Here is a 25,744-nt window from a genome sequence, read left to right as displayed (position 1 = left end):
GTTTTATCCAATTGCATGCAGGGGCTTGTAGTTCTGACTGTCCCAGGTAAATCAATGGGGCAATCAGAACTACAAGCCCCTGCATGCAATAGGGTAAAACCAGGACTGGATAAGCCTATTCCTTATACCATGGAGCCAGGTAGCAACCCTATTTGACAGTTACTTTTCAATCCTGAGTTAGACAAGTTTAAGAGAGTTATTAAAGTAACAGGGGACAGGACCTTTTTTTGTTTTCCATTTAAATTTTTATTGAACATCTTCAGTATACGGAACAGGCAAACAAGTTCTCATAATCAACAATTAAATAGGGTAGTATGACACCTCGCTCCAGTACATAAAGCATAATTATACATGTTACTGTACCTGAAACCCACCCTCCCGCTACAACCCACTCTCACAAAAATCCCATCTGGAGGCAAGCCTTGATGATATATCCTGAATGTGATCGTGCACAATCTGTCATATAATACGGTGTGAATAGTAGACAAGAAGCATCCAACAAACTCAATTTGACCTCAGTTTGACCAGGGGGTGATATGGTTCATTTATATGTTAGCTCCAGCAATAACTGATAACCACACAAGGTAGGGGCTGCCAAACGTGAACAAATCTGGACACTGAGCCATTCCTAACTTGCTGACAATTTCTCCACATAATACACTCTTTGAAGCCTTCCCTGGATTGACAATATGTTAGGAACCTCTGTTAGGTGCCATTTATAAACTATTTCTCCTTTAGCAGCCAGCAGTACTTACATCAACAACTTATGCTCTATCTCAGGAACTGACTGATTTGGAATCCCTAAGGCAGGCGTTAATTTCGGCCGTCACCAGGATAGGGTACAGAAAAGCAGAAAAAACTGCTTTTCTTTACACCCTCAATTTTGCCGGCATCCGTTTTCCCGACGCTGGTAAAATTAGACGTCGGCTGTCAAATCTGCTGACAGCCGCCGCTTCTGCCAATAAGGAGGCGCTAGGGACGCACTAGTGTCCCTAGCGCCTCCTTTTTACCGCGGGCCCTCATTTGCATAGAGAATCGTGCACCCAGGAGAGTGGCCTGGGCGCTTGCCTCGGAGCGCTGGCTCTCCCGCGCATTTTACTGAATCGGCCCGAATAATTGCTCTCAGTTTGGAAGCAGCAAAATACCACTCTAGATTAGAAACCCCCAATCCACCCCTCGGCTTATTTACATAAAGTGTCCCCTTCGCAACCCCCTGAGGTCTACACTTCCAGATGAAACTAAATATCTTTTTGCCAAACCTTCAGCAGCTGATTAGTTAGGGCAATTGGGAGAGTTTGAAAAAAATAAAATCTAGGTAAAATATTCATTTTTATGGTTGATATATGCTGCCCAACCAAGAGAGTTCCAAACAGTCCTACTTATCAAGGTCACTAAAAATATTCTTAACCAGAGTATCATAATTCAAATGGAATAACTGGTCACCCTCTGGACCAATTTGCACCACCAGATATTTCACCCATTCTTTAGCAACCCTAAAGGGAAGATGAGAACTCAAACTTTGAATACATTCTAAGGAAGCTGATACGTTCAGAATTTCGGACTTGCTTTCATTCACTTTGAACCCTGATACCACACTAAAATTACACATTTCACCCAATAACATCCTTAAGGACTTCTCATGGGATTCTATGGTAAATAAAATATCGTGAGCAAATAATTGTGTGATTCTAGTGGTATTGGTTTGCATTTTACAACAAATTACAACAAATTATATTCCAGTGAGGTGGGGATGGAAGAGTATCTTAAGCATACTGCCTTGCTAGTTTTAAAGGAGGAGTGCAAGTTATTAAAGATTTGAAGTTAGGCAAGTCACCAGGACTAGATTGCTACACAGCCAAATTTTATAAAACCTTCCAATCAGTTCTGGTAGGTCCACTGGTTGCCATGTTCAGCTTTCTTTGTGGGAAGGGGCATTTTTGGCTAATGCAAATGTAGCGGGCAACACCATTCTAGCTAAGGCGGGTTGTGATGCTACGTTGTGTGGCTCTTATCGCCCTATTTCCCTAATATTGATCTAAAGATATTGGCCAAGGTATTAGCAAACAGGCTGGATTTAGTTGACCCAACCTTGATCCATGAGGATCAGTCAGGGTTTGTACCGGGTAGACTTGCTTCTGAAAATGTTCGTAGAGTCCTCAACCTGATGTGTGGGGCAAAGAAGCTAGGCAAGCCAGCAGTGGACGCTAAAAAGGCTTCGATAGTGTTAATTGGTCTTATTTGTTTCAGGTCTTGGGAAAGTTTCAACTGGGATCTAAATTTATAACATGAATACAGAAACTATACTTACGCCCAAGGGCATGTATCAAGATGAATTGGGGGGTATACTGACACCTTTGAAGTTAAAAGAGGAACTTGATAAGGGTGTCTTATCTTTCCTACTATTTGACTTATCACTTGAATCATTTGCTGAAAGGATACAGGGGGGGGGGGGGGGGAGGGAGAATTAAAGGAATTCAGCTTGGGAACGCCAACTATAAAACAACAATATTTCCCATCCCTATCTTTGATTTTTGTGACATGATTCTCCAACCTTCTGGCTAGCAATCTTCCCAATTTATTCCCAAATTCAAAAAAGACCTGCTTGGATAGATCTAAATGATGAGCAAACTTAGCAAGCTCTAAGGCCCACAATTCCTGTCTCTCCCGCTCTAGCTTACCCCATATATTTGGATCTAATGATCTCTTATATAGAAGTTCCCACTTAGCTGTTTTAGGAAGTAAAGCTAGACGACCACCCTCCTCTTTCATAACAAATGAGGCTCTAGAAATCAATTTACTTCTTACTACAGCCTTCATGCATTCCCACAAACTGAGTGAATTAGAGTCATGAGTCTCATTATCTACAAAATATTCCTGTATCTCCTTCACCAGCTGTTCCACATAAGCTGCATCATCCAGTAAGCTATAATTCAAATGCCAAAATGTCCTGCCCACACAATCTGGAGAGAGACTAAAGGACACCCAAACAGAGACATGATCCAACTCTGTAATATTGCCCATTCTCACATCTATTGTCCTATCTACCAGGGTTTTATCTATTAAGAAATAATCCAGTCTAGAGTAAGACTGGTGGACTTTAAAGTATAGTTGCGAATTGTCAGATGTGTTAAGACATCATATATCCACTAACCCCTCGTCAGATGATATGTGTTTAAGGACTGCACGTGAAACCCTGGATCCCACAGCCTCCCTTTTAGAATTATCCAGATAGGGATAGCAAGTGAGACTGAAATCCCCCCCTCCAGTAATTAAATGACGCTCTGCCCAGTCCTCCACCATCTTAGAGCTCTTATTCTAAAAAGAACCTTGCCCCTGAATTAGGAGCGTAGATATTTACCATATTAGAGTATTATGTACAAACAACTTAACCGCTATAAATCTCCCTTCAGCATCTCTCACGGTAGCCTTAACATTGACCACTAAATGTTTTGAGAATAATATTCCCACCACACAATGTGTGTCATACTGTTGCAGAAGCTAGGTATTTCTTAGGGAACTGCTGAGACCTAAGTACCCCCTTCATTACACCTTCTAAGGTGGGTCTCCTGGCAGAAGACCACCGATGCCTGTAAATGTTCTACTTTCTGGAAAATATAAGCACCTCTTACCAAGAGAATTTAGCCCTTTAGTATTCATCGAGACTATTTTTAATGTACCCATATCAAATACCAAATCACAAGTGGCAATGCACATAAAACCACTGACACCCTTTTACCCCATGCTGAACCCTTCATTTATCCCTGCAGGATCTCATCCAGAATCAAAATTACGATACCCTGTGCTCCCCTCTACAAAACCACCCCAACCCCAACCCCATCCCCCTCTGCCCTCCCAGCCCACTCCCTTGCATGCCACCACTCCCTACAGTGGCCGATCTCCTCTATGAGGAATGACACCATCAGAAACCACCACCCTATTCTCACCCCCGACCACTAGAAAAGATTTGTAATCTGAATCAAGATAAAGAATAACATCCCCAGTTAAATTTAAGTAAACTGACCAGCTACATCCAATGATAATAAAGCAGCGCAAGCCTTGAATGCTGACTAACTAATAATAAACCCTTAAATAAAGCACAGTTGCTTACCTGTATAGGTGTTCTCCTAGGACAGCAGGATGTTAGTCCTCACATGTGGGTGACATCATCTGATGGAGCCCAGCACGGAAAACGTTTGTCAAAGTTTCTAGAAGCTTTGACCAGCAGACTGAGCATCCACGAGAGGTCCCCCTTCAGTCTCGTAACATAGCAAAATACGAGCAAAATAATAAAACAAACCGGAGGAGAACCCAACTTCGTGGGGAAGCAGGCAGGAATCATGAGTCTGCCTCAGACTAGGGGATCCACCGCCAGGGGAATGGCAGACTGACTTATGCTCCCTCGCCGCCAGTCAAAAACCCGTGGATGGAGCTTGCTGGGGCGCTGGCTGTTGGCGAGGACGGCCCTGGGAACCGGTGCATGACGGATGAGCCCGGGCGGCCGGAGGCTAATACTTCCTCTGCCAACATAAGGGCTTCTGAGAACCCTGTCTGGAGGATTTTCTGGCCAAGGACAGGCCTTCCAAGGCACTAGCAGGTATCATGATGATCCTTTAATTGTGCCACCACATCCCAAACCTTATCCCCGAAAAGGTTTTCACCCGTGCAGGGGAGGTCGGCTAGCCAGTCTTGGACCTCGGGACAGAGATCAGATGCACGTAGCCATGCCATTCTTCTGGCGCCGATGCCTACTGCGGCTAAGCGGGCCGTTATCTCAAAAACATCGTAGGTGGAACGCACCTCGGGTTTCCCCGTATCAAGATCCAACAGGGTGATGGCGGAGAGGGCCTCCTGCTGTTGCTGGGAAAGGGACTCTGCAAAATCCTGGACTTGATTCCAGAGACTGTGGTTGTATTGGGTCATGGTAAAGCTGATAAGCGGCAATGCGAGCCACCAGCATGGCGCCTTAGAAGACTTTCCTTCCCAGGGAATCCAGCTCCCTGTGCTCACATTCTGGAGGAGCTGAAGCATGGGTACGGGAGCGCCGGGCCTTTTTCAAAGCGGACTCCACAACCACCGACTGGTGGGGGAGTTGCCTCTTATTGAACCCCATGGCCTGCTGCACCAAGTAGGTGGCGTCTGCCTTCTTGTTAAAGGAGAAGAGAGAAATGGGGTGCTCCCACATGCGAAGGAGGAGGTCTTTAAAGATATCATGGATAGGAACTGCCACGATCTCCTTAGGAGCATCAATGAACTAAAGCACTTCCAGCATCTTATGACGTGCATCCTCAGTAAGGAGCTAAAAGGGAACGGCCTCAGCCATAGCCCTGACAAACCCCGCAATGGCCAGGTCTTCTGGCAGTCACCGACGCCATTCCTTTGGTGGGGAAGGCTCCGAAAGAGGGTCGTCTGAGTAGTCCAAGGACGAGTCCGTGGAGTTGTCACCCTAGGAGTCATATGACCCCTCCTCCTCACTGGGACCAGCATGCTGTGGGCGAGGTCCGTGAGGGGTATTAGCCCTAGGCTCTGACGGCTTCGGTGGCCTCGAGGGCATCAATGGTTTCCCTGGCAATGAGGGGACCAGAGGCCGCAGTGATCCGGCAAAGGCTTGGGGAACCGTGGGTGAGGAAACACGGTACCAGCCGTATCTTCCTCCTTGGAGGACCCGAGAATCGGGATCGCTCCAGTGGAGGGCATCGGTGGCCGATGGGGAGCCAAAGGCCCCTTGGGCACTGGCTGCGTTGGAAGGGCGCCCAGAAGGATGTCCAGTGGTGCTAGCACAGATGGCGAAGGCTTGGGCACCGACAGCTCAACACTTTGGAGCACTGAGCACTGCGGACTGCATCCTGTGGTCCAACTCCTCCTGAAAGTCTTGAGAGACCAGGACTGATGGAGGGGGATGAGGCATCACAGACTCTTCCTTGGGTCTCTAAGGTGGCACAGTGGCCTGCACCGGTGTCAGCGGGGAATGCCTCAGGCTACTGGGGGCATCGGAGGATGGGGCCTTCGATGGCAGCTTCGCAGCCATCGATGCCACTCTGGAACCAGAATCGTGTGTCGATGGTGATTGGTGTCGATGCTTGCAGGATCTCCTTCGGTTCTCAGCCCAGTCTTTCCCCAGCACTGAGGAAGCTGACTATCCTGATGTCCTGGAGAATGGGGAGACCAAAGATCTATCTTCATCTCCCCGATCCTTCGAAGTACTAGGGGAAGTGAGTCAGACAGTTCCCTGCGATTTCTTGGCGTCGATGAGACAGATGCAAGTGTAAAGGGAGTAGAATTCGGGGCCCCGAAAAGTTTCTCCATCTAGTAGAGGCGTGCCCGACACCCTTTGGGTATCATCTGGTCTCACAGATGACACCCGCGGACGTCGTGCGAGGCCCCCAGGCAGAGGATGAAAACCTCATGTGGATCCATGGACGGACATGGTCCGCGGGCACTGGGGACACAGACGAAAACCGGTCGATGCCATAAAAAAAACAAAACACACCCGGCAGGCGGTCGATGACCAGCTGTCACGGCAAGGTGAGGAGTCAGGAATTGACCACGAAGTTGGAAAAAGGGGAGAAAAAACCTACTGCACCAAGGAGGCACTGACCGCGAAGTGGGACCAGACAAGGATATTCGGAAAAAACACTTAAAGATATCGAGAAAAGAAAGGAAATCAAAGAGCTCCACGAACCGCAACTGCACCAAGGAAAAGAAGAGACTGAAGGGGGACATCGCATGGACATGTGGATAGTTGCAGCCTAGGCATGCTCAGTCTGCTGGTCATAGCTTCTAGAAACTTTGATAAAAGTTTTCCATGCTGGGCTCCATCAGATGATGTAACCCACATGTGAGGACTATCATCTTGCTTGACCTAGGAGAAACATTGTCCTTGAAGCTGGGTCTTCTTGAGTTAAAGAAAAACTAAGAAGGTGGTCCACTTGATTGTCTCTTCGGCCTTTTGCCTCAATTCGCCACTCTCTGCCATCCGGAGGGCGTCATTCCCGCATGCACTTGTCTGTCTTGATGATTAGGTTTTCCCTTCGATATATCCATCCCTGCGGCCTTCAAGATCTCCACTGCTTCTGATACCATTCGGACCTTGGAGGTGACTCCTTCAATAGTGAAGCTGAACGCAAATGGAAAAAGCCACCGACAATGCAGATTTTGGGTACGCAGCTCCGAAAGGATTGCCTTAAATTCCCCCCTCTTACAAACGATGGCAGAAAAGATCTTGAAAAATCTCAAATTTTGTCCTTTCCAAGTGAAAACACCATGGTACCTCACTGTCAAACACGTTTTCCTTCACAAGGAATTCATGAAAGCAGGCCACGATATCTCTTGGCAAATTATCACGGGGTGTCCCCAAAGCCCAATGGGCCCTTTCCAGCTGCACCCTTAAAGGAATCAGCCCACTCTTCTATGCCCAGAATTGATATGCAAATGCTTTCCACTACCTTGAAACAATCTCCATAATCTGTATTCTAAATCTTAGGTTGGCTCCTGTGCAGCATTCATTTTATCACATGCCTCATGAAACTGCGTCACATCTGCTGTGCAGTCATCCAGCCTCAATTCGGTCTCCTCCATATGCGTCTCCCCAAATCCAGTAGGTCATTTTTAATCTCAGCCATGGAGATAACGATTCCTTCCTTTAACTCCAACATATCACCTCATAATGCCTGAAACCACTGTGGGAATTCTCTTATGGAGGGAGCCTCTCCTGCATCTGCTGCTCTGTTTTCAGCTCCCAACTCTAAGCCAGTGGGAATTGCCTGGTGGTCCAGGCCCTCCAATCCATGCACTGACATGCTGGAGTATGAAAACTGCTTTAGATCAGGAGTTTCTTTTCCTGAGTTGTCATCTGTGCAATATTGAAACACACTCCTCAGAGCAGCTTTGGAGAACCGGCGAAACAGATCACTATTAGAAGGGGAAGTAAGTATATCAGGTTGGGAGCTGCTGCTTCAAGCAGCCATTACCCACGATGACATCACTTCCTCCTCTGGGACAGGACTTTAAAAAAGAGTCCCATGAAGACCAAATAGAAGATCTTCTAACAGAGGATTTTCTCAATGACAGAATAACTTTACTCACTTTCATAGGTAACTGCATAGTTGATTTTGAAACATCCATGCAGTCAAAGCTAAAAAGTGAAGATTGCAATGAAAGAGATTCCTGTTGCACTGGGATCAGAATATTCTCAATTTTATTGGATGCTGAATAGCTAGGTGCTAAAGCCATAGAAACCAAATTCAACATGGCCAGAAAAGTTACCTGTATCAGAATTTTTTCTCTTAATTTATGAATTGTTTTGGCTATAAAGTGGAAATGGCGGTGGGAGGAGGATGGGGGGGGGACCACGACACAGAATCCCCTTGAATCCATGGGATTGAAAAAGCATCCGTCAATAGACTGTCCCCTTGCTGGTTTCCTGGAGCAGGAAGTGGGGATTTGGGTGTTCAGTGGTGTCACAAAGATCTATTTGCAGAGTTCCCCAAAGTTTAAAGTTCCTGAGCTTATGTGATTGTCCAATGACCTATCATGAGCATGCATCTAAAGACTGATTTTGATTTCCAGCACAATAGATACATTTATTTATACATTATTTAAAATTACTTGTTTCCCCACACCCTCCAAAGTTCGGGGTGGGATACAAGCATACATAAAATAGTTTAGAACAATAAAATTAAAACAAGTTGACAAATTAATACTAATCAACAGTTTGTTGTGCCAAAGTTGCATTGTGGGTGATTAATCATTTGAAGGTGGAAAGGCTACAGTAAATAAGATTTTTAGAGCCTTCTTGAATTCCTTTGGATCTTGCATATTATAGTATCTGGAGAGGAAGAGAATTCCAGAGGGTTGGGTCGGCGATGGAAAATGCTCTTTCACGAGTAGTTGAGAGACGTGCTTTTTGTGGAGATGGTATAGAGAAGATGTCAATTGGATGACTGTAATTGTTCTTGTGGAAGTGTATAATCTTAATGTTGTGCTGAGCCATAGAGAAGTGATGTTAATTAGAATATTATGTATTACTACTGCCACTTTGAATTGAATCTGCCCATATACTGGTAACCAATGTAGGGAGAGAAGAACTGGGAAAATGTTGAGTGAATAGCTAAATTTTGAATCATTTGTAGGGATCTGATTGTGCTTTGTGGAATTCCAATGTATAAGGAGTTATAATAATCTAACAACGAGAAAGCCAGGGACTGTAAAACTGTCCTAAAATAAGAGAGATTGAGAAAAGGATTAAGACAATGAAGTAACTTGAGTTCAACAAAGGCAGTCTGTATAGCAGCTTTAACTTGCGCCAGCATGGATAATGCAGAGTCAATCACAACACCTTAAGTTATGTGCACTTTGCTTGAGATATTCAAAGTCTGATTATCGAAGTTAAAAGTGGAGGGAACTACATATGTGAATGGTTGACAAATTATGTCAGTTTTTTGTAGGTTCAATGAAAGTTTGTTATACAAAAGCCATGGTCTGATGGAAAACTGCACATTTCCTGCAGGTCTCTTGACAAAAGCCTGAAAAAGCGACCTTGCAATAGATCTGAAAGATCCAGTCACCATGTCAGGGACTGGATGAGAGTACTGGATATATTCACTTTGTGACAGTGGTTGTAGGCACTCGTTCCATTGAAACTTCAGGTGTCACTGAGCCTCTCGTGCCGAGATGTGTAGAAGGGGTAGCATGGATTGTTGTCACTATGTTGCCTAAAATTTCATGATGAAACTGGCAAAACTTTCTGTCCTAAAAGTATTATTCTGCAGAGTTTGCATATCTTCTTTACCTTGTGTGGTATCATGCGAGTAGGTTCCATATTGAATTTTTGGGAACTGATGATGAACCTTAAGGATTGAAAGGTGTTATCATACAGAGTGAGGAGCAAAGAGCCTTTTGAAGCATATAGCTGGATATGAGCCGGTCTTCTAACTGTGGAAAAACAAACATTTTCTTAGGTGAGCAGCAACAAGACATTTTGTGAACACAGAGTACTGTGGGAAGGCCATAAGGGAGAACATGATAATGAATGCTGGATATGGTGAATTGTAGAAACTTCCTGTGAGCTTTGTGAATTGTGAAAGGCATCTGAGGACTGGAGTGATCAGGCAGTCCTTGATCTCAAACTGAGGAAGGATGGTCCCTAGAGAGTTCATCCTTGAACTTTAATTTCTTTTTTAAGTGTTTGTTGCAATCTGAGGTCCAAAATGGAACAAAGGCCACCCATCTTCATTGGAACAAGGAAATATTAGGAGTAAAATCCTGTGTTCCTTGGTGGTACTGGGATAGACTCTACTGCTTTTGCAGCCAGGAGGGCTGGATACTCGTGCTGGTGGAGTTGGAGCTGATCAGTATTGATGGAATGACTCCTTGAAGGACTATCGGGGTGGGGGGAGAAGATTTGAAATTCAAACAGTACCCCTGTTGCATGCTCTTTAACACTAAATAATCTGTTTTTATCACAGCCCATGGTGGGCTGATGTGTTGAAGCCTTCCTCCCCCCACTGGAAGGCTGTTTTAAATCTAATAGGGAAGCTATTTGACATTACAGCTAAAAACTAGGATTACATTTTGGCTGCATTTGTTGGAGAGATTTGGGTTGTCCTCTGTTCCTAGCACGTGGCGTGCTCTGGTGGTGTTATGGGCAAAGCTGCTGAAAAGAACAGGTTTTGTACCTTCTTGACTAATGGTACTGACCCTGTTGTGCCAAAGCTGACTTTTCTTACTTATATCTGGCTGCTCAATTACAGCTGCTAAAAGGGTAAGGAGAGTGGAACAGGTATCATCAATCAGATCCACCATTTCCTTTTACTATCTCTCCAAAAAAGATCATCTGTGCACGGATGATCAGTTTTCATGAACATCTTCAAAAAGATCTGAAGCTCACAAAAGTGGCTCCTTCCGGTTTTGATAGCTATTGCAGACATCCTGGAAGTAGTATTATATGCACAATAAACTAATCAAATTAGATGTTTTCCACATTCTTCTGCTTCTTACAGTACAGGAGTGAATGATTCAGTCTAAAAGAAGCAACTGCATCATGTCTTGCAGCTTTTGTAAGGAGTTATGTACAATTGTACCATTTGTAGTTGAGCAGCTATCCTAGATGTTAATATAGCTGATTGGACATTTGTTTTCCATGGTATCCAGCCACTTGGCATCTTTTTTTCACAGAGATACTAGAATACATTTTGGAATGTTTTCCTTTTTTCAAAACTGATTTCACTATTACAGACTCAAGTGGAAATTGCACCTTTTGATAATCAGAAAAAGGTTGAATTTTGTTTTCGAGATCTAATTTTCTTGCTACCGGCAAAATAGACAAGGGCATCTGGCACATTTTTGTCCGGAGTTCCTGTAGTGCTCTGAACTGCAATAACCGCTACTTGTTTTGGGGCTTGACTATACTGCCTCCTCCTGTGAAGTGAAAAGAATTGCTTCTGCCATTTTTGGGACAACTCCTCCGGCAGAGATGTACTTCTGGGAGGATATGGAGATGGGTCTGATGGGAGACTGGTTGACTCAGCAGTATCAGAGTGGTGTGACAGAAGCATATAACAGTGATCTCTCTTGTTGAGTCAGATAATACTATAGGCAGGTCATCTGAGGTTATTCTATCCTTAAATAAAGGTGAACCATGAGACTGACTCAGTTTCTATCATTTCTGGTCTTGATTGATATGGCAAAATAGGAGACTGAGTTTCAGACCTTGGGGCCATGGACTCCAAAATGGGAGACATTTGTTCTACTTGGGACAGAAGAGGCGGTGAATTTGGAATAGTAAAAAGGTGTTTGATGACGTTAAGCCACTTTTTCCTCATAAAAGGATGATGTTTCTGTTTGGGAGAAGGAATCCTAGAATTACCATGATTCTGGAACTAGAATCAACAGATTGGTTTGGTTTTTTTAAGGAGTGGATTCAGAACAAATTCCCTTGTTTTTGTTTGTCTGGTGGCAACATTTGTATACTGGTGCCAACAAGGATGTGGTACTGTTACTTGTCGACAGTTAAAGTTCTGCACCAAAGGTGCCTTCCCAATCATCAATCTACTGTCGGTGCCAAAAGAGTCTGCGCTTTGACTCATATGAACTCTGATGCAGAGGAACGCAGCTTAGCTCACTCTTTGCTGAGGAGGAATGGTGCCTGTGCCGAGCTGTATCAAAGTCATTGCTCTTAGCATGAAAAGGCTACCTTGAGTTAGGTGATGATCTCTGAAGCTGGTGATGGTTTCCTTTTTACTGACTCGGAGGCTTGAGGAGAACTTAAAAATTCTCTGAGCACGTAGCTTCTTGATCTTCTGGCCCTCGGGAACATTTGGGCATAGGTAGCACAGTTAGCAACATCATGCAATGGGCATAAGCAGTGAACACAGCGGTCATGTTGGTCAGATAAAGTCATTTTGTAGGAGCAGCCGTTTGCTGGCCACCAATGTGAAGAAAGCTGATGCTAGACTGAACTCAGTTTTTGAAATATTAGATTTTTTTTTTTGGGGGGGGGGGGGGGAATTTCACGACAATTTTTTTTTTTTTTAATACTTAAGGAAAAAAAAAAAAAAGAAATAGTAAATAAACCCATAGGCAAAAATTCACTGAACAGCTGAAGAGAGCAAAAAAAAAGCATCCTTTTGCACAAGCAGAAGGAAGAAAAAAAAAAAAAAAAAAAAAAAAAAGAGGAAACTTATGCAGTGATAGCATAGATTATTGATTCTTCTGAGCTCTAGGTCAACTATTCCATCTCACCACCATCAGATGACATCGCCCATTTGTGTGGCTGATTATTGCTCAGTTTGTCCATGGAGAAAAAAAAAAAGAGAATGCTAATGAGGTATCATTAAAACAAAAAAAAGAAACAGGGAAGTGAGGAAAAAATAAAACAAATGAAAATCAGCAGGGAAATTTGAAAAAAAGGAGATGCCATGTATTTTAAGGGGAATAATAATAATTTAGTATTTTTAGCCCACCTTTCCCATGATGCTCAAGGCTGCTTACAGAATATATGTATTACAGGATATGATACAATTTCATTGATTAATAATCCCTGTTCACGCCAAAGTTCGAGTTTCATACACAGGTATATAATAGTTACAGGAGGCATGTTTACCCCACCCAGTTCTGACTGTGGTTAAGAGCCTGTCAAAGTCAGCACCTCCGGGTACAGAGAACTCTTAACCGCTAACGGTGCATTCCGCAGCCCAAAGGGCTGGGAGGCAACAAATTGGTCGAGAAAGCGAGTTTTTGGTTAAGGTTTTCCACCCCACTTGCGAATGCTGTAAGAGAATCAGCTCGGAGGAATAGGAGGTCCTTTTAAAAAAAAAAACCACAAACCAGCAAATAATTGCTCCAGGTGAGCGATTCCCAAATCTGATTATCAAGAACACCCCAAATAGTATACCCAACAATGAATATTCATGAGACACATGCATGCAACTGGCTCAAAATAAGGAGTCATATTTTGGTTACCCTGAAAACCAGATTTGTTTGGGGGGGGGGGGGTAGAGGGGGTGGTTTGATGGACCAAATCTGGGAATCAGTTCTCCAAGACAAACCCTTTCCGCTGGTGCTGCCTGCCCGGACCTCCCAAGCCAAAGGCAGAAAACTGGGATGCAGCACTTTCCTATACCGCCTCCGGCTTATGCATGTTTCAGGTAAGTCACTTGCACTATCGATGACACACCCACAGGTGGTCAACAGGCTCTGCGCAAGCACGGTCACAAGTCAGGCTGCAAGTCCCATTTCCAAGAGCACAGATATTGCTTTTTTTTTTTTTTTAGGGCGGATAAACCAAAAAAAAAAAAAAAAAAGAAGATCTACTACAAACTGCAGTCCTGTGTGCGCCCTGCGGCTGCTGCTTTCTTGCAGCTGTTTTGTTTGTTTGAAACGGGGCAGCACGGTCCTTAACTCTGAAAACGGGGAGGCAAAATGGGTTATTCTGAGCTTAAATGAATAAAGTTCTCAGCCATTCGTGGGTTAAAACCGAGGCTGCCTGCTTAAGCCTGTCTGCTCTATAGCAAGGTGGCTACAACTGCACTGAGTTAGCAAAGGATTATCCACTCACTGCTTCAGTTATTAGGAACATCATTCTCAACTGACGACGAAATGGAGATTTCCAGAAACATTCATCCGTGTAAGGGATAAAGACGAGGAAAGGCTGAAGAGGTTAGGGCTGTTCAGCTTGGAGAAGAGACAGCTGAGGGGGGATATGATAGAGGTCTTTAAGATCATGAGAGGTCTTGAACGAGTAGATGCGACTCGGTTATTTACACTTTCGAATAATAGAAGGACTAGGGGGCATTCCATGAAGTTAGCAAGTAGCACATTTAAGACTAATCGGAGAAAATTCTTTTTCACTCAATGCATAATAAAGCTCTGGAATTTGTTGCCAGAGGATGTGGTTAGTGCAGTTAGTGTAGCTGGGTTCAAAAAAGGTTTGGATAAGTTCTTGGAGGAGAAGTCCATTAATGGCTATTAATGAAGTTTACTTAGGGAATAGCCACTGCTATTAATTGCATCAGTAGCATGGGATCTTCTTAGTGTTTGGGTACTTGCCAGGTTCTTGTGGCCTGGTTTGGCCTCTGTTCGAAACAGGATGCTGGGCTTGATGGACCCTTGGTCTGACCCAGCATGGCAATTTCTTATGTTCTTAGGAGAAAAGGGGGAAGCAACCCCCAGGCGAAATTCTTTGGTAAAATGACATAGCTACATGGGGTCATTTCCATGAGAGAATCTCAGTGGTTTTGAATTGTTTCCACCTGACCCAGGCCAGGGTTGACCTAGACCCTGCTGCATTTTCAGGCGCTCTTATTCAAATCTGCATCAGATTGGGTGGGTGCATTCATAAAAGCCATAACTGAGCGAGTCCCTCATGTGGCAGCACCAGGTTCTCAGCAAGTGCTCTGTTAAGCGAGTGTTTCCTGCAAACGTACAGCTGAACCGCCTTTTAGATGAATGAAAGGCACCATCTGTGCTAAGGCGAAAACATCTTCTCTGGGAAAAGGAGAGCACCAGTGGGGTCACCCAAGAACAAAACAGGATTTGAGGGGGGTGGGGGGAGGGCGTCAAACTGTGTAAACCATCTCCGATCCAGCCTCCTTTTAACGGTTTTCCTATAGTGCCCTGCTGGTGATGCGGAGGCAGGGGTGAAAGCAGAAACATTGTGCACCGCACCTTCGGCACAGCCAACAACGAAGGATAGGGCTGTATCAGGTGTGTCGCTTTCTGAGGCTCGGAAAATGAAGAGAAAAATGAAAGCATTTCCTTGAGGGGGAAAAAAAAAAAGGCCAGTGTCATACACAACAAAAACACACTTGTGCGCTTCCCTCAGTAACCTGTGCACGTTCTCCAGCTGGGCAATTCTATTAATGTCTGTGCCTGTCTGAACCAAGAAAAGATGCACTCGTTAAAATTTAAAGCGTACAGGAGGCTGACTGCACAAACATCTTTTTTTGCTTGCTTTAGTATTAAAATGTTTAAACTTCACAGTACGAGAATCCTCCTGGTCTTCAAGCTTTTAAGTTTTTGTTTTCAGACACACTGGTCACCCACGTGAGGCACATCACAAACAAGATGAAAAGCAGTTCCAGAGACAGACTGCCAGCTACGTTCTACTATCACTTACTCCATATGAAAAAACAAAACAAAACAAAAAAAAAAACTTATGCAAATTTTCTCGATACAGTAGTATATATCCTCTACCAAAAACCTATGCTTCAGTCTATTTTTGGGGAGGAGCAAGGAAAGTGGGGATGATTTTCTAAAAAGAAAAAGCTAACAAATGCCTTGAGTGACGTCTCACTCACAGAAGCTGAACTGCGAGATCTGCTCAGCAAGGGCATTATATCCCCCGCCAGCTCTGAAGCCATCTCACACTGCATCGGATAATTCGTACTGGAGCGCGGCCGGAGATTTCAGAGCAGTTGCGGCGAGCACCGTGGGAACGTTCTGTTTCATCTCCCCTTACATGAGCGCTCACCGCACAGCCCAAGAAGGGAGGCTCTGAATGCTCTGTCCCACAGCCTGAAGGCCCCTAGCTCTCGGCCGCCCTACGACCTTCCCTCGCTAAGCTGCCAGATCTACTACAGGTGAAGGAGAACAGAATTGAAAGGGATGATTTAAAAATAAATAAATAAATAAATAAATAAATAAAAACACATCTCATGTCTGTTACCATCTTCCTGGGTGGGAGAGCTGCTATCTTCCTCCATGACATCATTCCCCTGGGACACAGAAAACACATAGTGAATGTCTGGAGCAACGATTCACCCTCCCCTCCCTCCCCATCCCCCTCCCTTGCTGTCTATCCACTCTGACAGCTCATAGCCACCCAAGACTTCTCCTGCCTGCCTCTTTCTCTGGTTTTTCCCACTTTCCCCCAAACTCCAAGTACCACTGCACCCTTCTCTTCAAACCTGGGAATTTGTCTTTTTGCAAAAGGGGGCGGGGGGAGGGGGGGGATGAGGTTTTTGAGTTTTTGAGCATTTGCTGTCTTCTTTGAACCTGGACTGCCCGAGTATCTTATGACATTTTTCTCCTGTCAACCTTCCTTATAAAGGTTGCGGGAAGGTCATCATCACACAGTCCCATGTAAAATGCCCATTCTTCTGACAGATTGTGCAAGACTGAAAACACCCCCATCCCTACCACCTTCATCCCCTTCAAGGTTGGGATTGGCTGAAGTAAGGGAATTTACCTCTGCATCTAGCTCTTCTGCCGAGACACTGAAATTTATATCTGGAGACTCCACAGGTGTCAACTGAAAATAAGGAGAAAACAAGGGATAAAGAAGGCAGACACTATTCAGCAACTCTGTCCAGACAGCGCAGTTGCTTACCTGTAACAGGTGTTCTCCTAGGACAGTAGGATGTTAGTCCGCACATGTGTTGTACTGGGTGACATCATCCGATGGAGCCCGGCACGGAAAACTTTTGTCAAAGTTTCTAGAAGCTTTGACCAGCCCACTGAGTATGCCCAGCCTGCCGCTATCCGCATGTCCACGCGAGGTCCCCCTTCAGTCTCATAATATAGATGAAAAATACAAGCAAAAAATAAAACAAACCGAAAGGGAGGCAGGCGGGATTCCTGAGGACTAACATCCTGTTGTCCTAGGAGAACACCTGTTACAGGTAAGCAACTGCACTTTCTTCTAGGACAAGCAGGATGGTAGTCCTCACATGTAGATCAGTACCAAGCTCCAGACTGTCCAAATGAACAGAGAAGACCAACAGCGGTCGAACAAGGTGCCAATGAGCACAACAACTGCGACGCTGTAGGTCAGCTGAGGAGTGTCTGGTTCCCACAGAGCACAGGAAGGAAAGGTTGGGTTCAGGACTGGAACAGGTTACGGAGGACGAATTGACCAAAGGCACTGTCCTGACGCCCATCCTTGACCAAACAGTAATGAGCCACAAATGTGTGAGGAGAACTCCAGGTTGCGACCCGGCAAATCTCAGCAACGGGGACTGTGTATAAATGAGCTACCGATGCCACATGGCCCAAACAGATTGAGCCTTTACTCTGCCGGCAAGCGGCAGGCCTGCCTGCTGAGAGCAAAAGGCAATGCAATTTGCCAACCAGTTCGACAGGGTCTACTTACCCATTGCCCTTCCCAGTCTGTTGGGATCAAAAGAGACAAAGAGCTGGGTGGACTGTCTGTGGCTTGCTGTACGATCCAGAAAGAAAGCCACTGCAATTTTACAGTCCAAAGTATGAAGGACCTGCTCCCCCGAGTGGAAATGAGGCCTGGGGAAGAAGGTGGGTAATACGATGGATTGATTAAGGTGGAAATCTGAAACCATTTTAGGCAAGAACTTCGGATGCGCATGCAACACCACACGATCATGGAAGAACTTCGAATATGGTGGGTAGGTCACCAGAGCTTGAAGTTCACTGACCCTATGAGCTGAAGCAATTGCTACCAGGAACAAAACTTTCCAGGTAAGGAACAGGTCAGGTCGCAAGACTTCAGCGGCTCAAAAGAGGGTCGCATGAGCTGTGCCAGGACAACGTTGAGGTCCCAGGCCACAACAGGAGGCCAAAGAGGGGGCTTCAGCTGGAGAAGGCCCCGTATAAACTGGCCTACGAGAGGTTGCACAGAAATTGGCATGCCAGCGACACCTCGATGGTATGCACTGACACTACTCAGGTGGACCCTGACCGAGCTGGTCTGAAGCCCAGACTCAGAGAGGTGCCACAGGTAGTCCAACAGCTGAGGAAGGGAACAGGAGAAGGGATCCAAGCCAAGCGGTAGTTTCCATTTCAAGCTGTAGGACTTCCTGGTGGAGGGTTTATGGGACGCCACCAGGACCTGGGAGATGCAGACCTAGAGCGCAAGAGGCTGAAGGACTATGCGCTCAACATCCAAGCCGTCAGGGCCAACACTCTGAGGTTTGGATGGCGCAGGGGTGCCCTGATTCTGAGAGAAGATTGGGCGCCATCCCCAGCCGGATGGAGGCCTGCACTGACAAGTCCTGCAGAAGCAGAAACCAGACTTGACGTGGCCAGAAGGATGCCACCAGGATCATGGTCCCACTGTCCTGTTGAAGCTTCAGCAACGTCTTCAGCAGGAGCGGCAGAGGAGGGAATGTATACAGCAGGCCCCTCCCCCGGTGGAGGGAGATGGCATCGCAGGCAGATGTCCATCCCCCGACACTAGGGAGCAGAACTTGCTCACCTTGTAGTTGAGAGGGGAGGCAAAGAGGTCCACCTCCGACATGCCCCAGCGGCAAAACAGCTCGGCTGCCACCCCCGGGTGGAGGGACCACTCATGAGGCTGGAAGGAGTGGCTTAGATGATCCGCCAGGACATTCAGATGACCAGGCAGGTACGTGGCACACAGACACATTCCCTGCGAGAGGGTCAAAGTCCACATTTGCACCGCCTCCAGGCACAGCAGGAGTGAGCTTATGCCTCCCTGCTTGTTGATGTACCACATCGCAACTTGGCTGTCTATCCGAATTAGGCCTTCCTTGAACAACAACTGGTCCCTGAATGCCCATAAGGCATACGGATTGCCCGAAGCTCCAGGACGTTTATCTGATAGTGGGCTTCGGAGGCAGTCCAGAGACCCTGCATGTGGATACCGTTCACATGGGCTCTGCAAACCTGAGGAGAAGCATCGGTGGTGAGAACTACCTGGGGTGGAGAGGCTCGGAAGGAAAGTCCTTTTTCTAGGTTGGAAAGATCTTCCCACCAGGAAGGACACTCGCAGAGGGTCTGTGATTGTGACCAGAGCCTTGAGATCCTGGGAAGCCTGTCGCCACTAGGACCGCAAGGTCCATTGGGACCTCTTCATACAGAGGCGAGCCAGAGGGGTCACATGGACAGAGGCCATGTGGCCCAGAAGGCGGGCTGATACCCTCAGTTTGTTCGGATAAGGGCAGCCAGCAAGGCAAGGACGATCGCTCAATCCCTGTGCAATGTCCTGTCTGGTGCCTATGAAGTCCAACTGAGAAGACTGGCAGAGATGAGACTTGGGGAAATTGATAACAAACCCCAATGCCTGCAACATCTACACTATCAGGGTCAGAGAATGCAAGGCTTCTGAGCGGGAGTTGCTCTTGAGCAACCAGTCGTCCAGGTAGGGAAACAAGTGCACCGAGCAATGCCTGAGGTAGTCTGCCACCACCGTGAGGCATTTGGTAAAAAGGTGGGGGGCCAATGCCAGCCCGAAGGGCAGCACTTTGTACTGGTAATATGCGTTCCCCACCATGAAGCAGAGGCACTTCCAGTGGCTGGGAAAGATAGCAATGTGCGCATAAGCCTCCTTGAGATTGTGGGAGCAAAGCCAGTCTCCTTTGCTGAGGAGTGGAAGCAGCATGCCCAGAGAGACCATCTTGAACTTTTCACTTACGAGAAACTTGTTCAACGCCCGGAGGTCGAGAATGGGGCGCAAGCCACCATTCTTTTTCAGAATGAAGAAGTACCTCGAATAGAACCTTCGGCCCCTCTGAAGGCAAGGGGCCGGTTCCACCGCGCCCACCTTGAGGAGGGCGGAGAGCTCTGTCTGAAGTATGACCTGATGGGTGGACGAACCCCACGATGGACATGGGGGAGAAGTCTCTGGGAGCTGACTGAAGTTTAGTTGGTACCCCTGACAGATGATAGCAAGGACCCACTGGAGGGGGAAGTGACGTCACCTGACCAAGATGGCAGCTTAAATCTTTTCTCCGCTACTCCCCTAAGAGAAAAAGCATAATTACTCCGGTTCCGGCAGTTAATATTCTCTGAATTATCTATCATCGTGACGAGGGCGAGTAGAGAGCATGTCTACCAGGAAAAAAGCGGTAGATTTACAACAATTCTTTTTCGATGCAGGCGGCTCCAGATTCGCAGCCCTAAGCGAGGCCTCCAACGCCGCAGATTACTGTGGAGATTGGGACAAGAACCAGCCCACCTCTGTGGACTTGACGGGCGGTGAAGTCCCTCTAACTAAGAAAGACCTCCAAGGGTGGTTTCAAGACTTGAAACAGGATATTAAGACCCTGTCAGAAGAATTCCGGGCGGCGAGCTCTACACTCAGGACTGATATTCAAGAACTGGGGCATCGCGTAGAAGGCGGCGAAGCTCAGCTGGAAGATCACGACATGCGGATCAAAAATCTTAATACAGAAATCGCCAGCCTTCATACCCTACAGGATGAAACGGCTTTGAAGTTGGAGGACTTAGAAAACCGCACACGCCGTAATAATATCCGCATCCGCGGACTGCTGGAAGAAGCGGCATATGCTAACACTGCAGAGGTCGTCCAGCTCATATGCGGAGCGCTACTGAAAGCATCGGCGGAGGACATAGCAGACACTGGTGTCCCCACAGAAATTCATATTGAGAGAGCGCATAGAGCTCTGGGAGCAGTATCCAGGAATGCCCCTAGAGATATAGTTTGTTGTCTGCAAAGCTTTCCTGTTAAAGAAGCCATTATGAAAGCAGCATGAAAGCTTGAGGCTTTTGAATGGGAAGAACATGCTCTCTCTTTATATAATGATCTCTCACCGGCAACACTAAAGAGACGAAGAGACTTTCAACCTGTCACTACAGCCCTGAGAAAGGAACATTATAGATATCGTTGGTTATATCCATGTGGGATAATCTTCACCATAAAAGGAGGATGCGGCGGCCATTTTGCAGAAGGCGGGAGTGGAGGTCCCTTTTCAAATTGATTATTTCTTTATAGATAAGGCCCTCTGTGATATTACTAAGAAAGCCGAAATTGAATGCATTACCTGGTCAGACCATTCACCTATTTGTTGGGAGGCGGAAATGCCAACCTTCGATCCGGGATTACGATTTTGGAAGTTAAATGATAGTTTACTCAAAAACAAAGATTATAGCATTACAATACAAAAGCAGATTGAAAAATATGTCCAGAACAATACCACAGAAGAAGTTTCCCCTGTGACAATATGGGAGGGGTTGAAAGCAACGGTGAGGGGCAACCTCATAAGTTTGGGGACGCAACATAAAAAACAGAAAGAGGAGAAAAGGGCCCAGTTGTTAAGCCAAATCCAGATTTTAGAATGGGCCCACAAACAGAATCAGAGGCCTATACATCTCTAAAAGTTGGATGAGGCCCGTCAATTTTTTAAAGAATTGGATGCTGATAGGATTGCATACCAGTTAGATCTTGTGAAACAGGTATATTACGAACAGGGTGACAAGCCGAGCAAATTACTGGCACATAAATTTAAGGGCCAGCAGCTACAATCCCATATTCACAAAATTCAGGATTCACAGGGCTGCCCTACAGGTTCGTGCTCCAGACATTAAAGCCTGTTTTGCTCGATTTTACGAAGCCCTTTATACTACGGACCATGATGTATCAGATGAGGAAATTCATAATTATCTAAGTCGGATGACTTTACCCTCTATCCCACAGAATATAGGGGAAACCCTCGGTCTTCCTGTCTTGGTGTTGGAAGTTCAGGGAGATATTAAAACTCTGAAAATGGGAAAGGCCCCTGGCCTGGATGGGTTTACGCCTCTTTTATAAAAAATTTGTTGAGGTGTTGACGCATCCTCTCAGAGATATGTATAATGCGTTGAGGGAGGGGGGGCCGGTTACTGCCCAATGGCAACCCAGCTGGGATCACGATCCTTCCCAAGCCGGGAAAGATGAGACATTATGTGGGTCTTATCGCCTTATATCTTTGATCAATATTGATCTGAAAATACTGGCCAAGATATTAGCCACCCGTCTGCGATCAGTGATTTCGAAGCTGATCAAAGACGATCCAGCAGGGTTTATGCCGGGACGATCCACGTCCGATAATATTAGGAAAATCCTAGATCTTATTTCGGTGGTGCAACAGGACAATATCCCATCTATTCTTTTGACTATTGATGCTGAAAAAGCATTTGATAGAGTACATTGCCCGTTTCTATTTGTTGTAATGGAAAAGATGGGATTAGAAGGGCATTTTTTGGATTGGGTAAGAGCATTGTATACAGAACCTAGAGCATGTATTAAGATCATTAGAGGCTACACAAAACCTTTTCCTATTCACCAAGGAACAAGGCAAGGGTGTCCTTTATCACCTCTACTTTTTGCTTTGAGTGTACAGCCATTGGCTGAAGTGGTACGTAATTTACAGGACATTCATGGAATACAGTTGGGCAAGGATAAATACAAAATATCGTTATATGCGGATAATATTTTTACAGTCACAGATCCTGAGGTGTCTCAAAGCGGTGACCAGAGAGTTAGAACAATTTGGTGGGGGTCTCTGGATTCCGTGTTAATATGGACAAATCAGAGATCTTACCCATAGGCTTAACTGCGGAGCAAAAATCTAGATTATCGCAACTTTTTCCCTATCGATGGACAAAAGGCCCGGTAAGATATTTGGGGGTTAATATAGTATTAAATCAGACTGACCTCCTTAAGGCGAATTATGAGACATTACTCAGAAACCTTTCTTATGATATGCAGAAATGGGATATCAAATCTCCTGGATGGGTAGGATAGCTGTGGTGAAAATGAACCTGTTCCCCAGACTCAGCTATATGTTTCAGGTGCTAACTTGTGTGATTGCTGATGGTTGGTTTCAGTCTTTGCAAAAAAGACTTTTTTCGTATATTTGGAAGAGACAATCACCTAGAGTGGTGAGACAGGTTTTATATAGACCAAGGAGTAGGGGAGGCTTGGGGGTTCCACATTTAAAAAAGTACTATGTTGCCTCCCAAATTCAAGCAGTGGTGGAGAGCCATTTTAATCGGCAGTATGTGTAGACTCTAAGAAACCCCCCAAATTGATGTCCAAAATCTATAAATTATTAGAAGCTGGTGGGCTGTATTCAGCTGCACATATTAGGGCGTGGGAAGCAGACTTGGAGGGCCCCTGGGATAATGATCGATGAGATGCGTGTTTTCAGGGTCTAGGAAGACACTATGTCTGCTGCCATGATTGAGAATGAATATAAAGTCTTATTTCGGTGGTATTTGATCCCCGATCGGCTAGCTAAGTGGTATCCTATGCTTTCAAATACCTGCTGGAGGTGTGATCAGGCGATCGGGACTTTCTTCTACATCTGGTGGTCCTGCCCGGCTATTCACACTTTTTGGGTACAAATGCAGGGGCTAGCTAGAGATGTGCTGAAGGAGGAGATACCTTTGTCCCAGAATTATGGTTGCTGGGACTAGGGGATGCGGGGCTAGGGGATGCGTAGCCGCGCGTATCTTATAGAATCCGGGGTCGGCACGCGCAAGGGGGTGCACATTTGTGCAGCCTGCGTGCGCCGAGCCCGGCGCGCGCGCTGCCTGTTCCCTCCAAGGCCGCTCCGAAATCGGAGTGGCCTCTGAGGGAACTTTCCTTCCGCCTCCCCTCACCTTCCCCTCCCTAACCCACCCCCCGGCCCTATCTAAACCCCCCCCTACCTTTGTTGGCAGGTTTGTTGGCCAGGTTCTTATGGCCTGGATTGGCCACTGTTGGAAACAGGATGCTGGGCTTGATGGACTCTTGGTCTGACCCAGTATGGCATTTTCTTATGTTCTTAGGTATTTAGCCATAACAGCTCGGATGGTTGTGGCCAAGTGGTGGAAGAAAAAGGAAGCCCCAGATAGTAGCATGGTGGTGAACAAATTAATGAATATTAAAGCCATGGAAAGGATTATGGCTTGTGGCAGAGACTCATTACCCCAATATGGGAAGATATGGGCACCCTTTGAACATTGGCATCAAGGGTATCTACTGAGATAAATGACACAGGAATACGGGTGAGGTGTCCACATCGGGCACATCCAAGGCAGTAAAAGATTGGCTGAAGGTCTGCACTGATTTATTCCACAGCCTTCGATAGGGAGGTGCACAGAATTTTCTGTTCTTTGTGATGTTCTATGATTTATTTATTACATTCTTTTAATATACCGATGCTCAAGACAAAGTCTTATCGTACCGGTTTACAGTATAACCAGGGGGAAACCAATAACTAGAAGAAAGAAAGTTACAATGAACAGGGATTACAATACAGGACAATTGAAAGAGGAAGAATTAGTTTAACAAAGCTCTCCTAAGAGTAAAGCGAACTAGTAAACCATTGCTTGGAATGGGCAATTAATTTGGTGGCTAATTTAACTGAGTAGTTCAAGCGTAACAGTTCCTTTCGATAATAGTTGGGGAGTGATTTGTCAGGGGAAGGCTTGAGAGAACAGCCAGGTTTTCACTTTCTTTCTAAAGGAGAGCAGACCTTGTTCCTGGCGAAGCTCTGCGGGAAGTGTATTCCATAGCTGCAGTCCTGCGGTGGACAGTGCTCATTTTTGGAAGGACTTGTTTATTTTCATTCCATCGTACCGCCTGTATGTTTGTTGTACTTTGCGGGGTTGGAGAGGGGGGAGGGGGGAGGGCTGGGGTATTAAGGGGAAATATTTTGGACAATGTGACTGTCTCCGTGGAGATATAGCTGTCTGAAAATTCACATGGCTTGTATAATGTTTTTTTTGGATTGTCTAATAAAACATTTAAAAGCAAGGACCCATTGGTCCAACGTGATCTCTTCCCAGTGATGGGCGTTGCTCAAGAGCCTGCGTCCAACCAGGGGATCCGGCACCAGGGGTACGGTCAACTGGCATTCGCTCCCTCGCCGCCAGTCAAAAGCCCATGGCTGGGGCACCAGGAGGGGCCTAGGCACTCACTGTTGGCGAGGGTGGCCCATGGAGCTGGGGCGAGGTGTACGAGCACTGGAGGATAATATTTCCTCTGCAGTAGAAGGGCTTTCGGGATCCTGGCCTAGAGAACTTTATGGCTGAGGATGGGGCATCAGAAGCACTAGTGGAAAGCTGTTGAAGTTGAAGGACATGATGGTCCTTCGATTGTGCTACTGCATCCCGGACTTTATCCCCAAAGAGATTTTCACCTGTGCAAGGGAGATTGGCAAGCCTGTCTTGGACCTCCGGCCAGAGGCTCTGAGCCAAGCCATTCTCCTGGTGCTGATGCCAGCCACAGCTATGTGGGTCGCAGTCTCAAAGTCATCATAGGTGGAGCACACTTCGTGCTTCCTGAACTCGAGACCCAGCAGGACAATGGCCAAGAGGGCCTCCTGTTGTTGTTAACACAGGCCCTCTGCAAAGTCCTGGACCCGTTTCCAGAGATTACGGTTGTACTGGGTCATATAGAACTTGCAGGCAGCAATGTGGGCCACCAGCATGGCACCTTGGAAGACTTTCCTGCCCAGGGCATCCAGATCCCTGTGCTCACATCCTGGAGGGACGGAAGCATGAGTGCAGGGGTGCCGGGCTTTTTTTTAGGGCGGACTCTATGACC

The 25,744-nt window shown here is 46.1% G+C and overlaps 1 protein-coding gene across 8 annotated transcripts in view; it reads right to left on the bottom strand.

The window, feature by feature from the left end:
- RNF157 (ring finger protein 157) overlaps positions 1-25,744 on the bottom strand; it is a 186,543-nt gene that overhangs the window by 12,280 nt on the left and 148,519 nt on the right. For 5 of the 8 annotated variants that reach the window (XM_029600445.1, XM_029600446.1, XM_029600447.1 and 2 more), the window contains 2 exons: positions 16,685-16,747; positions 16,163-16,211 (listed from right to left, as the gene is read on the bottom strand). In XM_029600445.1, the coding sequence (XP_029456305.1) occupies positions 16,163-16,211; positions 16,685-16,747 (112 nt within the window). The remainder of the gene's footprint in view (positions 1-16,162; positions 16,212-16,684; positions 16,748-25,744) is intronic. The other 3 variants (XR_003856533.1, XR_003856532.1, XM_029600449.1) reach the window with 1 other exon arrangement.

Source organism: Rhinatrema bivittatum, chromosome 4 (genome assembly GCF_901001135.1).
Source record: "Rhinatrema bivittatum chromosome 4, aRhiBiv1.1, whole genome shotgun sequence".
Taxonomy (NCBI): domain Eukaryota; kingdom Metazoa; phylum Chordata; class Amphibia; order Gymnophiona; family Rhinatrematidae; genus Rhinatrema; species Rhinatrema bivittatum.
Note: the sequence above shows the minus strand (reverse complement) of the source record. Positions and strands in the feature narration are given on the sequence as shown.